General features: G+C 55.8%; 1 protein-coding gene across 3 annotated transcripts in view; it reads right to left on the bottom strand.

Moving 5' to 3' along the window:
- PRKAR1B (protein kinase cAMP-dependent type I regulatory subunit beta) overlaps positions 1-10,094 on the bottom strand; it is a 67,675-nt gene extending 57,581 nt beyond the window's left edge. Inside the window, exons 1-2 of one of the 3 annotated variants that reach the window (XM_004776310.3) lie at positions 9,831-10,094; positions 8,279-8,476 (exon numbers count right to left, since the gene is read on the bottom strand). In XM_004776310.3, the coding sequence (XP_004776367.1) occupies positions 8,279-8,455 (177 nt within the window). In that variant the 5' untranslated portion in view covers positions 8,456-8,476; positions 9,831-10,094. Of the gene's footprint in view, positions 1-8,278; positions 8,477-8,650; positions 9,046-9,381; positions 9,534-9,830 lie in introns of those variants that run through there. The other 2 variants (XM_004776309.3, XM_004776308.3) reach the window with 2 other exon arrangements.
- Between the last annotated feature and the right edge of the window lie 6,869 nt (positions 10,095-16,963).

The raw sequence follows: 16,963 nt of genomic DNA, 5'->3' as shown, positions 1-16,963 counted from the left end.
CTGCGGCCTGGGACAGGCAGAATCCCTCCCTCCACGCCCCACGCCCCAGCACGCTTGCTGAGGACACAGCTGGGCGGTTAGCCGTGTCAGCCTGACCCCGTGCACAGGCCCTGAACACCCCAGAGGAGGAGAGGCCACACCCTGCGTGGCGGCCAGACTCCAAGTGGCTGCGCATGGTTAGCATTTCTGGGATCCCCTGGGGATGCAGTCCCTCCACTCCGTCCCCTCCGGCCGAATAGACGCCGTGGTATTTGGAGATGTGTGGTGTCCTGGGCCGGGGTCACTGGTGCCAGCCCCAGGCTGACCACAAGCCCCCGTCTCAGGGCTGCAGCCTGTCACAGCAGAAGACAGGCCCGGGGCCGCCATCCCCATCTATGAGGCCAGCAGAGGACCAGGGCCGTGTCCAGGGGCACTCAACCTCCAGCGGCGGGGTGAGGAGATAAAAGTGCGGTTTCCATCTCTTGTCCGGTACCTCTGTCTACCAGCCTCACACAGAGATTGCTCTACAGAGGAAAAGGCACAGTTTTGTCGTGAAGATGTCCATCTAACAGGGAAGACGGGAAAAGTCAGCAATGGTAGCAGTGTGAAGCACAAAGGACTAGGTACAGGGCCGGGCGGCACCTAGCAAACGGTCATTTCCCCTCTATAAGGACCGGTTGCCACAACTCGCAAGTTTTGAGAATGGAATGCTTTGTCACTCAGTTCAGCTATTTCATGATTTTTTATGATGACAGTCTTCTTTCTTTTTTTTTAAGATTTTATTTATTTATTTATTTTTATTTGACAGACGGATCACAAGTAGGCAGAGAGGCAGGCAGAGAGGGGGGAAGCAGGCTCTTCGTAGAGCAGAGAGCCCAATGTGGGGCTCCATCCCAGGACCCTGGGATCATGACCTGAGCCGAAGGCAGAGGCTTTAACCCACTGAGCCACCCAGGTGCCCCACAACGACAGTCTTCTTTGATAAATCACACAAAAGTTTGTTATTGGTTTCAAAGCGTGGGAGGAGACTGGCTTCCACCTTTTTTTCTGGTTACTGCTCTATCAACAATAATAAAAAGACTATTAGATTATAATCAAAGAATATAGTTTCTGAATAAGAAAAAGATTTAAACTCATCTGGGTTTAAAAGATTTTGGTTTAAAAGATTAAACTCATCATTTCAACTAACATGTCCCACTGTGTACTCGATTGGAAATCCCTGACTTACACACACCTTTCCCAGATCTCGTAGGTTGCCTGATCACACACAGACGGGACCCAGAAAGAACAGAGTTCAGTAGCAACCACAGCAGACTGGGGCCTGCTACCTCGTGCAGCTGGGTGCAGGGGTGTGGTGCATGCCCGGGGGTCACACAGCTGGAGACCCCCGTGCCCGGCATCAGGACCCAGCACCCGAAACAGCACAGCACCTGCCGCAGGGGTTCAGTAAGGATCTGTGGATAAACATGTGAATGAATAAACCTTTTTTGCCCAAGAGCCAGCTTCATAAATCCGTGTGTACATCCAAGCCCCATAATTCTTTTTCTTAAAATACATCCTAGCGAAGCAATGAGAGCTTTCAAGGAGATATGGGCACTAGAATGTTCTCTACAATGTTAAAAATTTTTTTAATCCAAGTAGCAATAAGAAACTGTTTAAGTCAATCCAGAAACATCTGTATAACAGGAATCACTGTGCCCTGAAATCATGTGTTCAGCAACATTTAGTGTTCTTTTAAACAATCATATAAAGTTTGGTTTAAAAAACCAAAAGCGGGGGTGCCTGGGTGGCTCAGTGGGTTAAGCCCCTGCCTTCGGCTCAGGTCATGATCTCAGGGTCCTGGGATCGAGTCCCGCATCGGGCTTTCTGCTCAGCAGGGAGCCTGCTTCCCTCTCTCTCTCTTTCTCTCTCTCTGCCTGCTTCTCCATCTACTTGTGATTTCTCTCTGTCAAATAAATAAATAAAATTAAAAAAAAAAAAAACCAAAAGCGGGAATTAAATCACATATAGGGAATGAAAACTCAGGCCACAGACTGGGAGAAAAAAAAATCTACAAAACACACATCCAGAAAGGACTCATGTCTAAAATGTACAGAAAACCCCCCAAAAAACCATCTCAAACTCAGCAACAGGGGGGGCATTTGCACGGTGAACACCCATGTGGGAAGGTTTCCCCCATGGTGTGTCCTCACAGACATGCAGTGGAAAGCAGCGAGGAGACGCTGCCGCCCCCTGGCAGAATGGCCATGGACCAGAACAGGTCAGCACCAGACGCTGGCGGGACGTGGAGCCACGGGACCCCTTGCATGTGGCTGCTGGAAACGTGGGAAGGTGCTGCCGCGTTGGGAGGGGCCTGTGGTTTCTTCCAAAACCAGCCACGTGCCCACTATGCGATCTAGCGGCAGCACGCCTTGGCATTTACCCCAGATGACTGCGTAGGTCCACGTGACCCCGGCACATGGATGTCCACAGCGGCGTTACCCACAGCTGCCCGAACTGAGACACGACCTGGGTGTCCTGGAGTTGGGGACGGATGCCCAGGCTGTGGGCCATGTGGACGGTGGACGGTGACTCGAGTGCTGCAGAGACATGAGCTCTGAAGCTATGGGAACCCTGACACACATGTTCCTGAGCTGGCTCCTGACTGTGGGTTCCAGCGGGGAGGGGGGCGTTCCCGAGAAGGCGGGACTACGGGGACGGTGACCAGAGGCTGGGTGCCAGGGGGCTTGGAGAAGGGGCACGGGGCGGATCGCAGTGGATTTGTGTTGTATCGTAATCGGATACATGTCGTTGCACAAGTGTGCACACCCAGACACCAGCCTGGGGCAGGCAGTGGACTTCAGTGAGCGACAGTGAGCCAGGGACGCTGCTCATCAGCAGCGGGGGGCACAGGGGCCAGAAGGGTCATCCCAGGGCCAGGTGGGGTGGCAGGGGTGAGGACAGCGCTGCACGTCATGCTCGATTCCCCGGCAGGCCTGTGCCACCCCAGAGAGCGGTCTCTGCTCCGTAACTACTACACCAACATCACACTGCACGTGGGAGGGAGAGCAGTTCTGGGAAACACATCTCGGAGGACATACAAGGACGCCATGGTCTCTCCCTCAAGAGAGCGGACGGGGCAGCTTTGTTTCCTGATCCTTTCTCTACTTTCTTAAAATTTCCCCAAATGTGGAATCAACCTTTCTCTTGTTGATGTTACTGGGCAGGACCTGAAGCTTTAAACCTTCTCTGGAAAACCGCTCTAACGGTCTGCCGGTCGCCCCGGCCAGCCTTCCAGCTGACGGGGGAGCAGCGGTGCTCCCTACAGCTTCGGGCCACGGTTCCTCTCACAGGTCCCGGGTCGGCGCGGGTCCTCACGGCTGTGTCCCTGATCACACCCACACACGGTGCCCACAGCAGGCCCTCCGTCCCCTGTCTGCACAAGCACCTTCCACGGGCCAAACCTGCTTGGCGGGCAGGGAGGGCTAGGGCAGGACCCTGAGCTCACACCCACCTCACAAGCACACGGAAAGTGCAATGCACACAAACGCGTGGAAAAGAGGGAAGGCGGCTCATGTAGGGTTCTGTCAGCAAAGGTTATTTTCTGTGGTTCCTAATGTCAGTTATAAAAGCTCTCTGGAAATAAAGTCAAACGTAAGAAAATTAAGAAATCCCCGTTTTGGAAGAGGAGCGAGATGCCGGAAGGGAAGCAGGCCCCACCTGCCGTGTGCCTGGTGGGAGGACCGCGGGCTGGACAGCAGGAGGCTGTGAGGCAGCAGGAAGGAGGGGCTGGCTTGGTGAGCGGGCGGCGTGGGTCCTCCTGGCAGGAGGACACGCATGTCCCTAAGAGAGAGTGTGCGGAGGCTCCGGACTGTGGGATTCTGGAGAAGGCGGAGCTGCGGGGATGGGAAAGGTCAGGGGTTTGGAGGGAGCACGCACAAGGGATGCTTAGGGCAGCAGCACGAGGTGACATGAGGCTTGAATGAGATACATGACATCATGTGCTTGTCTAAACCCACAGGACTGTGGGCACGAGGAGGGACCCCAAGGTCAAGTCTGGGCTGCAGCTGACAATGGCGTCCCTCATCAGATGTAATGAGCCCTCAGCAGGTGAGCGTCATTAACAGGAGCCGTGTGCACGGGGAGGGGCTCAGGCTAAGGAGGGGGGCTGTGGGCACGTGGCACGTCGTGCTCAATTTCTCTGTGAACCTGAAGCGGCTCTGAAAAGCAAAGTCGGTGGCACGGTCAGCCGGCTAAGCGAGAGGTCAAGGTCTCAGGATTGTGGGCTCCAGCTGCGCGTGGAGCCCCGTGATTGGTGACAAGTCTGCCTGAGTTTCTTCCTCTCCCTCGGCCCCTTCCCCACTCCTCCATACGCAGTCCCTCTCAAACAAATACATAAACCTTTAAAAAGCAAAAGTAAAGCCTATCAATTACAAAGGAGTACCACTGAAAATAGAAAAAAACGAGAGAGCAAAAATCTACCGAAACATGTAAGTGATCTGTATCTTGAAAATAAAAGCTTCTCTTTCTGTTTTTGTTAAAGATTGTATTGATTTATTTTGGGGGAGGTGAGGGCATGCATGAGTCCAGGGGGATGCCGAGGGAGAAGGAGCAGCAGACTCCCCTTTGAGTGTGGAGCCCAAAGCATGGCTGCGTGTGGGCTGGACGTGGGGCTCGATCCCATGATCCCAAGAACCTTGAGAACACAGCCTGGGCTGAAGGCAGATGCTGGACAGACTGAGCTTCCCAGGCACCCCGGAAAATGAAAGCCTTTCTCTCACAGAAGAGACACCACAGACCTAGGTAAATGAAAAGCTACTCTCTGTTCCCCAAGTGAAGATTCAAGATTGTTCTCCATTCTCCTCTGACGGATTTACATGCTCAGTGTAAGCCCACTCAACATCCCAAGAGGATTTCCTGGGCCATCTCACTGAGATCACTCTAAAATACACCTGGAAAGGAGCAGAAACCCTCTTGGAGAAGAATGACGCAGGAAAACATCGATAGCTCCCATGAAGACAGAGGGAGCCAGACGGCGAGGGCCCCCAGGCACAGACGGCTGCTGGGGGAGGAGTCAGTGCAGAGCGCTTCCACTAACTTATGCACAACAGCACAATTCATTAATAAGTATATACACAGATAAACCCGACCTAAAAAGCAGAAACTTTCGCTCCATGAAGACACTGGTGAGCACATGAGAAGACAGACCATGGACGGACAGAAGGTGTTTGCAAAGCAGGGACGGTCACAACTCACATCCGCGGAGGTGAGAGTATGAGGTGAGTACATAAAGCAATCCTGAGCTCAACGGTAGGAGAAGAGCCTGGCAAAACACACGGACAGAAGACCTCGACAGGCACATCCCCAAAGAGACACGTGGATGGCAACTAAGCGTTGCCATCGTGGCAACGACCACGTCCTCAGTCATGAGAAAATGAGCAAGACGGCCAGCAGAAGGGCCCCACGGATCCGTCAGAATGGCTCAAGTTTTCGGGAGCTGGCAGTATCGAGTGCTGGCAGTCTTAGGGCCAAGAGCCGCAGCTGGTTGGAACAAAGACGCTGCTGCTGGGCCGTTCGTTACCAAGTCAAACGTGCGCTTACCCTACAACCCAGACACTTTCTCCAGTTAAAAACCTACAAAAATCAGTAAGACAAACACATGCCGACAGCAGCCTGGTCATCGTCAGAAACCAGAAGTGATCCAGAGGTCCCTCCGCTGGGCAGGGGAGGAGCAGACAGCAATCAGTGTACACAGTGGAACAACGCTCGCTCGTGACGCACACAAAACTAGCACGAATCCCAGATGCCCTCGGAAGGGACGGAAGCCGGACTGAAAGGCTACATGCCGTAGGCCTCCCCTGATGGAATGTTCTGGAACACGCAGAACTGCAGACACTTGAGCAGTTGCCAGGAGATACACGGACAGGATGGTTTGGTCAGCAAGGGCAGGAGGCAGGGGACGGCAGCAGGTAGATAACCCGATACACCTGTCAGAACCCGCACAGTTGCACACCACCAAGCACAAGTTCCAGAGTATTTTAGTTGAAAGAACTTTAACGGGAGAGGGGAGTGGCCTCAGGTCTCTTTTCTCCGATGTGTCTGCTCATTCTGAAAGCAAAATACAGCGTAACTTTCGTTTCCACTAAAGACCAGAACCTTAGTCTGGCTCCTCGTGTGATGCCCCTGGAGCCAGCGTCCAGGGAAGGCGCCGGGCCACCAGGAGGGAAGGAGCCCCCTGTGCGGCTAGGACGTGTCCATACCCACAAGGTAGCACAAGAACAACTAGGAGAGAAGCGGATGTTGGCGCAGATTCAGGAAAACAGCACAACTCCTACAGGGGGCAGGGGGGGCCCACAAACTCATTCCATCTCTGGGAGTAAAGGGGCAACAGGGCTCTAGAGCCATGGAAATGAGCCAGACCCTGGCCTCAGAGCATGCGCCCTGACAGCGTCAGTGTTCCTCCTCCCACAAATCAGTCCTTGGCCTTGAGGCGTTTTCTGTAGAAAACGAAAAACCTGAAGACCATCAATCATAGAACAATGCAGATAAAGGCAAATCTGTGACCCCACATGGTTTTATGGCCACAGACACCGTAACAATGCCACTGAGGAGAACGCAGACACTTCGAAGTGGCCCAAACGGTAAATGTGACCCATGCAGACGTCACACAGTGATGCTAAGGAGGAGAGCCAGACCAGAGATGCGCACACGCCACAACCACCCACGTCCACACGCCTATGCGTGCTAAGGAAGTTGCTAGAGAAACATAGGGGGGTCCATCAGGGAAGGGGGCAGGCGCTTTCCTCCAGCATCTAACGGGCGTCCTTGCAAGGACCAAGGACTGCACAAGCCTCAGCCAATGTCCCGGGAAGAAGCCCCGCCTGTGTTTGGCTGGAGGGTAAGGGCTATTCTACCCCCTCACGTCTGGACCTTTGAAACGTCCTGCAGTGGGGCGCCTGGGTGGCTCAGTGGGGTTAAGCCTCTGCCTTCAGCTCGGGTCATGATCTCAGGGTCCTGGGATCGAGTCCCTGCATCAGGCTCTCGGCTCAGCGGGGAGCCTGCTTCCCCCTCTCTCTCTGCCTGCCTCTCTGCCTACTTGTGATCTGTCTGTCAAATAAATAAATAAAATCTTTTAAAAAACAAACAAACAAATAAATAAATAAACAGCCTGCGGTGAAGAAGTCACTCACCAAGGCCTGAGGGCTGGTGGCAACACGTGGCCTTGCGGGACAGCACACCGGGAGCTGGGCCATCCCCGCTGGTCTGTGCGGCCCAGCAACATCCTCCCAGGGCTTTATCGGGCCGTGCATACATGCTTCCTGCTGTCACACACGCTGAGAAGTCCCCCTTTCCGGGCATCCTGGCCACTCGGCTGGCCTCATGGGGGGCGGGGGTGCTGCTTGGAACTCTGCCCCTCCCCCAGGGCCCCAGCTCCTGGGGCCCAAGACCCCAGGCTCCGCCACACCCAGAGTGAAAGAGCCTTCCTGCGCCCCCATCATAGACACTCTGGGGCAGCTGGCGGGGCAAGCCATCATGAAGGCAGAGGAGACACCCATGGGCTCTCAGGGACTTTAGGTTCTGGGGGGCTCAGAGCCATCTGTCCCCAGGGATAATATGTAGCCTCAGCCCCAGGCCCATGCTTCACTCAGCCCCCAGCATCCGCTTTGGAGTGTCTAAGTTACGTGAACAGATACCCCGCTGCAGGCTCTGCCTCTCACAGGAATGGAGCTGTACCCCCAGAAAGAGGAAGACTGCCATGGAGGAACAGGTGGCCAACGGGCTTAGACCCCTCCTGCTCTGAGCCCGTCCTCCTGCCGATGAACCAGGAGCACCATCATTCACGGAGGAATGGGGGGGTACCTCTCAGAAGAGAGGCGTGGATGGGCGTGTGTTCCCCACACTGCACAAGTCTGAGGGGCATTCTCCTCTGCCTGTACCCCCCGCCTCCCATGTGCACATTACCAGGGAATCAGGTCTCAAATGTCCCCCACTGCATGCCCCACCACAGCTACGCTCTTCCATCCCAAACGCCAGTGCCACCTAATGACACCCAGTCCCCATCTCTGCCCCCCTCCACTGTCAGTTGGCCCCAGCAGCTCTCCCCCAGGCTCTGCATGCCGTAGGGCCTGCCCCAGTGCAGGGGGACAGAGAGGGCCTATGACCGGGAAGGCCAAGCCCTGGAACGTGTGAGGCAAGGCCAGGCCCCCACAGACGGCTGCTCTCTCCACACTCCCCAGAAGAGCCAGCAAGGCCTGAGGAGCAGGTGCAAGGCGCCGCGGCCCAGCACACCTGCTGGAAGCAGGCGGTGGCTGTCACTGACCTTCTCCAGCTTCTCGAAGTGTTCGCGCAGGAACTTCATGGGCCTATCAGGCTTGGAGACGCACAGGTGCACAATGCAGTCTTTGAGGACCTGCTGAACGCCATGCTTCTGAACATAGAGCTCACATCCCTTCAGGCTCTCGTCCTCCTCCGCCTGGTAGGACGACGGGGACGCCATGGTGACCCCACTTCTGGCTGCCTGGAGTGGGGGGATGCACATCAGGGGGGCGCTCAGGGAGGTGGGATCCCACAGGCCCCCAAGGCCGGCCGTTGGGGGGCGCATGTTCACTCTCATCCAGTGAGTGCTGGCACACGGTCCCAGGGTCTGTGGTCATGGGTCTGTCCTCCTGAACATGACAGCGCAAAGCCTTACCTCACAGATCTTTGTGGGCTTGGAGGAAGAACAGATTTGTAGGGCTGAGCAAAGCCCTGGTCTCTGAGAAATCTGCAGGGGGAGAGCGGGGGCCCCGGGGGTCCCAAGGGCCATGCGCCCAGCCCAGCTCTTACGTGGTCTCAGTTGCCACTAACCCTCCTCCCTTTTTAGGAACAACTGTGGGAACCAGGGAGATGGAGAGGTGCTGTTCCAGGGCCCCGGTAGCCTGCTCGGCAGGAACAGAAAGAAAACAAGGCAAACAGCTGAAACCCCGCTAAAGAGCCTTGTGAAAGGATGGTCCATGGAGAACAATGGCAGGGCCTCGCGTTGTCAGCCCAGCGCTCGCAGCTGTCACAATGACGGCTCAGGAACGGGGCTGCCCGCCCCAGGGACCCAGGTCCGGGCTCCCAGTTGCCAGGAAGGCCCCAAAGCCGCGCCCCCTCCCCCCCCCCGGCCCCGCGCCCTGCCCCTGGCCTCTGCGCGCCCCCAGCCGCCTCTCTAGGCCCCGAGCCCCCAGCCCCTGCCTCCCTGCCCCAGGCCCCGGCGCCTCCGGCCCCTGAGCCCCCGGCCTCCGCTCCTCTCCACGACAGCGCCGCGAGCCCCGGTTCGGCCAAGGGGGCGGGGGCTCCGCAAAGGCCCGCATTTCCCCCGGCCTCTTGGCCGGCCGAGCTCAGCCCCTTGCCGCCGCAGGCCGGAGATCCCACCGCAGACCCCATCCCAGCCCGGCGTACCTGGATGCGCGGCGCCCGAAGACCGAGGAAGCTGCGCGGGGACGCGGCGGGGACGCGGGGACGGCGGGCGAGCGGGTCCCCGCACTGCAGCGGCGCCGCCCTCCACCCGCCCCCGCGACGCGCCGATCAACCCCCACACCCCCCTGCACCCGGCCTGGCCCTGTCCCCTCCCGCGCGCCCCCTCCCCGCCCCCACATCGGGCCTCCCCACCCCCCTTCCTCCTCGGCTTCCCGCCCCTCAGCGTCCCTCCATCTGCGCACTGACAGACCGCTCCCCCCGCAGCTCCCCCTGCGCCCCTCCCCCTCCCCCTCGCTGGCCTCCCCAAGGACCCCACGCCCCTGAAGCAAGCCTGGGCAGGCCTCACTGAGGTGGACAAAGCCCCAGGTTTTCATGCACAGGCCGCCAAGACTACCACCACTGCCCTCCACCACCCGCTCACACCTCCTCACCCCTCCACTGGAGACCCTGTGATGGCTTGTCCTCGCTGCTGCAGCTGGTGGAGCCTCAGGGTGATGGCCAGGACCCCCCACTGCTCACCACTGGCAGGTTCAGCCACTGTCTGCAAGCCCCCACCCTCCAGCTCAGGGCGGCCAGAGGAGGCCAGAGGGCCCCAGGATAGCCCCGGAGAAGGGAGCTGAATTCCTTTTCTTGGTTCAGGACTCCAGCGTCACCCCAATGCCCCAGTGGGAAATCACTGGGTCATGCTGAATTCTTCCCACCATCCTCCAACATCCAAGAGGTCACGAAGGCCTGTGGAGCCCCTGGGTTGACTCCCTAATCTACAAGCCCAGACCTGCAGAAAGGGGACTGTCCTTCTTCCTGTTAACCAACGTCATGCTTTGCCCGCATTCTGGCAGGTGGTGGCAGAAACTTCATTTCAATCACTTGGGGGTCCCCACCCTTTCCACAGAGGGGTGGTGCACCAGCAGAGGGGATAGGGAGCTTGGGCCTTGAAGGGGAAGCAGACAGTATCTGTTCAGCTCTCCCATACTCCCCTCCCCTGTCCACAATAACCTAGCCTATAGTCCCCTGTCCCACAGTCCCATGTCCACTGAAGCAGACAGACCGCAGCGTGGCTGCCCCGCCCCGCCGGCCCCTGCAGCAGGGCTGAGACTGGCCCCACTCCCACCTGTCTGTGTGATGGTGAAGAACAGGTCACACTCAGGCAGACAGACTGGGAACTCCTTTCTTTTCTTTTCTTTTTTTTTTTTTTAAAGATTTTATTTATATACTTGAGAGAGAGATAGTGAGAGAGAGCATGAACGAGGAGAAGGTCAGAGAGAGAAGCAGACTCCCCATGGAGCTGGGAGCCCGATGTGGGACTCGATCCTGGGACTCCAGGATCATGACCTGAGCCAAAGGCAGTCGTCCAACCAACTGAGCCACCCAGGCGTCCCTGGGAACTCCTTTCTGCTTCCCCTGCCCTTGCCCTCGATGTGGGGGGAGGTCAGGGGTCAGCAGGGAAGCTGGCTGGACTACTGGTAGCCAGCCCCTTACGTGAGGAATGGCCCTCACAGAGCTGGAGGGGAAGCCGTGGGGTCCACCATGCGGGCATTCCTGGCTAGGTCGCCTCCCCTCTGACAGTGACAAACCCCGGCTTTTGTAGGATGTCTGAGCAGCCACATCCTTCCATCAAAAACATACCACAGGTGTCAGGTGACCCAGTAAACTGTGCTTGTCTGAGAACATCCCATAAACCCACAGGGAAGAACCATCCCATGTGCTCAGCCCTCTTGTGTTCCCCAGCAGGAGGCAGTCACATTGCCCAGCTCCGGGGGTCTTTATTTCACCCCAGAACCGGGGCAGCCAAGCCTTGTGAAGACCCAGCTTCAAAGCTGCATTCTCTCCCAGCCACTGCCCACCCACAGACTCCTACCTCTGCTAACTCCAGTTTACCCCCAAGATTCAACCTGAGGGCTCCTTCTGCACCGCACCTCCAGACCAGGTGGACTCCCCATACTTTGTAGCTCTCCTGGCAAATGCTGCACTGTGTGAGTCTGTTGGCTTGATGTGGAGAGCAGCACCTAGCCTGGGGTGACAACAGGGTGCCAGGACCTTCCTGGAAGAGGCACCAAGTGGGCACTTCCAAATCTCGTGAGATCTCAGTCCAACAGGTGGGCCCTACTCCAGAGCAGCTTTTGGCTGAGGCTGGGGGTATGGGGAGGAGCGCGCGGGGCAGGGACCCAGTGGCCATGAACACCACTGGTTACTATTGTCAGGGCCACAGCCGTTCCTCAAGGAGACCTCTGAGTCCCGTCCCTGGGACACACGGGCAGGGACCTGGAGGGATGCTGAAGACGAGGCCACAGGGGAAGAGAGAGGTGAGCTGCGGAGGAACACAAGGGCAGGGGAGAGGCGGGAACCACTCCTCCAGCCCCATGCCTCTGAAAGAAGGGGCCATCGGTGAGAAATTCCCTGGGAGGAGGCACGGGAGCCGTGGTAAGAACAGTGCTAATTTTCACCTTTCACAACAGCTCACCAGGTAAGTCTGGGATGCAAAATTTCACTTCCATATAGCCACCGCGTGTCAGCGCATTCTGATCACGCGTGCTCCCTGGGGTGGCCTTGGGGTGTGGCCCCTGGTGGCCATGTGCCAATAGCGCTCCCTGAAGCAGACACCCGTGGAGGCTCCGGGGAGAACCCAGTGCTGACCCGTGTGTAGCAGCTAGGGGACCCAGACTTCCGATCTGCAGACACCGCGAGATCCTCTGTGTGTGAGGTTTTAAGCCCCTAAGTTTGTGGTGACCATCAGGCAGTTCCTGAGAGCTGTCACAGGGGAATCCAAGGAAAGGCCCAGCCCCGTGTCTGGACAAGGAGGAAACCGTGGCAAGAATGCGATGGGCCGAACGCCATGTCACCCCAAAACTCCTGCTAAATCCTAACCCCCTGTGTGGGGTGTCGGGAGGGGGACTTCAGGTGAGTCGGTCGGGGGGGGGGGGGGTCCCTCTTGCCAGAGACCCCAGAGCATGCCCTTGCCTCTGCAGCTGTGCGTGGACACAGAAAGGGGACAGCGCAGTGGAGACGAGGGCCCAGCTTCCTCGTCTGGGACAGCAGCCTCCAGAGCCGTGAGGGAGACAAGTCCGTGGTCCTTCTGAACAGACCAAGGCGGGAGGAGGCCTGAGCACTCAGGAAGGCCATATGTGAAAACATAGGGATAAAGGAAAAAAAGTGTTATGAATCTGGCACAGGAGTGGACAGACCTTAAGGGATCAGAACAAAGAGTCCAGAAATAAACCCAAACCAAAATTTATAGGGAATTTGTATGTGGTAAAGGTGGCATTACATGTTTGCGGGGAAAATAATAATTCAGTAATTACTTTGGGGAGAACTAAAAAAAAAGTCACGTGTGCCTCTTCGTACAGATAAACTTCAAATGGATCTGGAATTTAACTACCAAAGTCATGGAAGCAGCATTGGGAAATGTTCTAGGATCTCGGGACACAGGAGGCCTTTTGAGTCCTACCAGGATATTGAGGGGCCATGAATGTACAAATCCACATACTCCATAAACATGAAAACTTTGTGCACAAAAGCTCTCACATGTTCAAAATAAAAACAAAACAAGAAGTAGATTCACGACGCCCTGTCACAAAGGGCTTCCTTGGCAGGAAGATGCCCAGCTTCATGCAAACCAAGAGTAGTGCAAATTTAATGTACACAGAGGGGCCCTGGGCCACCTGGCAGGCTAGCACGCGTCCCCCTAGGCAGGCATGTCTGTGCGGGCAGGGCGCAGGAAACAGGCCTCACCAACACGGGGCTCCCATGGAGCCTCGGCGACCCCCATGCAGAGGAACCTCCTGCACAGAGTTAAAGACACAGCCCAGCAACTCCAGCGTTGCGTGATAAAAAGCCAATATTCCAGTGACTGTTCCTGTTTGTGCATGTTTCTGCTTGAGGTTGAATGTGTCTGTCTGTGGAGGCGGGGGGGGGGGCTGCAGACCAGGGAGAGCCCCCACTATTCACAGAGATGCGGCTGCACTGGCTGGACTAAGCCTAGCCTGTCTCCACCGTATGTTCCTAAGTGAAAAAACACAAAAACCACAGTAGGAAACTTGGCGTGTATGCCACCACTGAAGAGATGGCTTCACAGGGCGCCTGGGGGCACAGTCAGCTGAGGGTCCGACTCTTGGTTTTGGCTCAGGTCATGGTCTGAGGGTCATGGAACTGAATCCCACGTCTAGCTCTGAGCTGAGCCTTGTCCCTCTCCCTCTGCTCCTCCCCACTGCTCCCAGGCTGTCTCTCTAAAATAAATACATAATATCTTAAAAAAAAAAAAGAGAGAGAGAGAGAGAGAGTTGACTACAATCTGGATTTATGTGGATTCAGGCATAGGGCATAGGATACCTCTAGACAGACCTGAAGGGCAGAGGTGGCCTGAGGGGGAGGGAGGGCAGCAGTCCTAAAGGGACCATGTCCCAAGTGCTGTCCCAATTGTATGCCAAATGCATGTATTACCTATTCAAGAGTAATTTTCTATTAAATTTTTTAAAATCTTCCTGGAAAAGACAAAGGAATTCAAGACACCCATTATGAACTCCACAAACCACATTAAAATCACAATAAAGGGGTTTTTAAAAAGATTTTTCTTTTTATTTGACAGAGAGCACCAGTGGAGACAGGGACACAGGGAGAGGGAGAAGCAGGCTCCCCACTGAGCAGGGAGCCCAACATGGGACTTGATCCCAGGACCCCAGGATCATGACCTGAGCCGGAGGTCACCCACTAGCTAGGCTCCCCAAAGGGATTTTGTTTCTAAAGTCACGCCCTCAAGGACTGGAAGACCCAGAGAAGACCATAAGAAAATTCTGGGAGCCTGAAAGAGGACAGGAGAGTCATCACTGACTAACCGGAACCAAGAATACTAATCGGTGAACTGGAAACATCGAGAACCCAGTTCACACCACAGAATCCCCCAAAACCTCAGGGACAGTTTCACCAAGGAAGTGAGAGCCAGTGGTGAGGGAAGCTTTGGCCTCACACACCACCCCCACACCAGAACAGGGAAGGGGCCACACCGAAACGAGGTGACTGCGTAAACAAGTATACACCAGATGCTGACCACAGCCCCTTACCGGATAGAATGCCTGGGGCCCCAGGCGCTGGGAGTCTTTAAGGCTCCCAGTTCATGACGCAGGGCCTAAGGGCAGTGGGCTTCCCACGAGCTCCTGGCTTGTGACCCTCTCCTCAGCTTCCCCCGAGGGCCCGTGTGGCTGCAGAGCCAGTGACAACATAGGCATCCTGAGGCTAGATTTAAAATGCAGCACTGGGTGCCTTAGAGCTGCCCACCAAGGAAGCTGTGTGGAGAGCTGCCTCCCAGCGAGGCCCCAGCCTTCCACCAGGCCCAAGCCAGAGACCCGGAGCGTCCGCAACGTCACCCTCCTCCTCCGCCCCAGTGGCTGCTGGGTTCTGCAAAGGAACTCAGGTCCTGCCCACAGGCCCCACCGCCTCCCAGCCCTCCCGCTGCCTCCTGACTCGCCCCTCAGGACAGGTCAAAGCCAGTGACATCTTCAAGTCAACTGAGGCCCCTGTGCTCCCCTTCCTTCCCCAGATCAGCACTCCCTTCCTCTGTGCCCGCTGAGCTCCTGGGCCTCGGACCCTACTTCCAGAGTCCCTCCACACCACGTCGCACTGCTTGAGGGTCCCGTTGGTGTCACCATTTGGCCAGTGACCTCCCCTCCCAGCCATCAACTGTGTGAGAAGTGACTGCATCGGCTTTGACTCACTGCAGTGTCCCAGCGCCTCCCAGGATGCCCGGAAATGTTCAACGCCCCACAAATACTTGTTGGATGAGATGATGAATGAATGAACCAGCTACGTGCTATCTGCTAAAATCAGTTTATTACACTGACTTATATGACACACTTTAAAGTCTGTATCACCAGAACACGAACAAGCAAGACTCCGGAGCAGACATGGAAATCCCCTTTCCTTACCTCTCCCAGCTCTTTAGTATTTATTCCTTCGGTGGAGGAAGTTCTGTCTCTCCCGTGGTACACATCTGAACAGCTGCATCACATTTTGGCTCAAGGAGAGAGAATCCAAAGTTCTAGGGTTATGTTAAGGTACAAACCCAGTGTCAGCTCAGTGTTTCTAAGTGTCCAGAGCTAGGAAGTGATGGAAACGCCAGACTCAGCTCAGAGAGTTGGAACACATCGTCCTCCGGGGAGGCGTGTCTGCGAGCAGGGGGGGCCGGCGAGGGGTCTGCTAGCTCCTCCCCAAACTCATTGAGCAGGGGGGCTCTGCCTTCTCCTGCATCGAAACAGCCTCTGGCATCTAGACGTCCCAGAAGAAAGTCACTGCCCCGGCCACCGTGTCATGGTCAGAGGCTCCACGGAAGGAGAATCTAGGATACAGTCTCCGATGTCCAGCTTCTCTCACTGAGCATGTTTCTGAGGTCCACGCCCGTCACAGTCCATGGCCGCCCTTCCCTCCTAAGGCTAAAGGACAGCCCATCGTGTGACCAACCACATTGTGTTTCTGTCACCATGAGGGCCACTCAGGACGCTTCTGCCTCTCGGCTGCAGTGAGCACAAGTGCGCAGGTATCTGGCAGCCTAAGGGGACACAGATTTGCTGGGTCACACGGAAACCCCAGGCTACTTCCCACAGCCGCTGCACCATTTTACCTCCCCACCAGCAACTGGAACAAGCTTCCAATTTCTCCTGTCTTTGCCAGTGCTTGTTAGTTTCTGGTGGTGATTTCGTTGTGTTGTGGGGTTTTTTTGGTGATAGCCCTCCCCGTGGATGTGAGGGGCTGCCCCTCTCCTCTATGCGGGGCAGAGAAGCCACCTGGCACCCTTTCTGCTGTGTGCCAGGGCCCCTGGGGAGTCTGCAGGCCAGCTCAGATTCCACTCAAGGCTGGATCCATCTACGGGCGTGGGAGAAACGTCAGCAGCTCTCTTTGGAACCCACCCACTGCATCTAATAGGACATTTGCTGTGGGGTATTTGTGGATGTGCCTTCTGGTCCTCCTCTGCCAAGCTGCTGTGGTGAACAGGTGTCCTGTTGCATCAAATGCTCTTTCTGCATCTATTGAGATGATCCTGTGATTTTTCTCCTTCAGTTTTTTTCTTAATGTTGTAAATTATAGTAATTTCTCTTTTTTTAAGAGTTTATTTATTTATTAGACAGACAGAGATCACAAGCAGGCAGAGAGTGAAAGGGAAACATGCTCCCCGCTGAACAGAAGCCCGATGCAGGGCTTGACAATCCCAGGACCCTGACATCACAGCCTGCGCCGAAGGCAGAGGCTTTAACCCACTGAGCCACCTAGGCGCCCCAACAGTAATTTATATTAAATTAACCTCATATTCCTGGAGTAAACTCAATGTATTCTTTTAAAATTCCTTATCTCCAGGCTGAACTGGTTGATATTTTGTTGAAGATTTGTGCACCTGTGTCCAATGAAAGAGGTCGATCTGTAACATTCCTTTTGTGTATTGACCCTGTCACTGTGACGCTGGCCTCACAAAAGGGATTGGGAGATGGTCCCTCTTTCGGTTGTCAGAAAGAGTCTAGGATGAGAGTTATTTCCCAGGAAAGTGTTTGTAGTTAATAAATAGCTGTCCAGCTATCCTTCCAGC

The sequence above is a fragment of the Mustela putorius genome, unplaced genomic scaffold, assembly GCF_011764305.1.
Source record: "Mustela putorius furo isolate JIRA1106 unplaced genomic scaffold, ASM1176430v1.1 tig00000139_pilon_pilon_pilon, whole genome shotgun sequence".
NCBI lineage: Eukaryota > Metazoa > Chordata > Mammalia > Carnivora > Mustelidae > Mustela > Mustela putorius.
The sequence above is the reverse complement of the archived record's forward strand: the minus strand, read 5'-3'. Positions and strand labels throughout refer to the sequence as shown.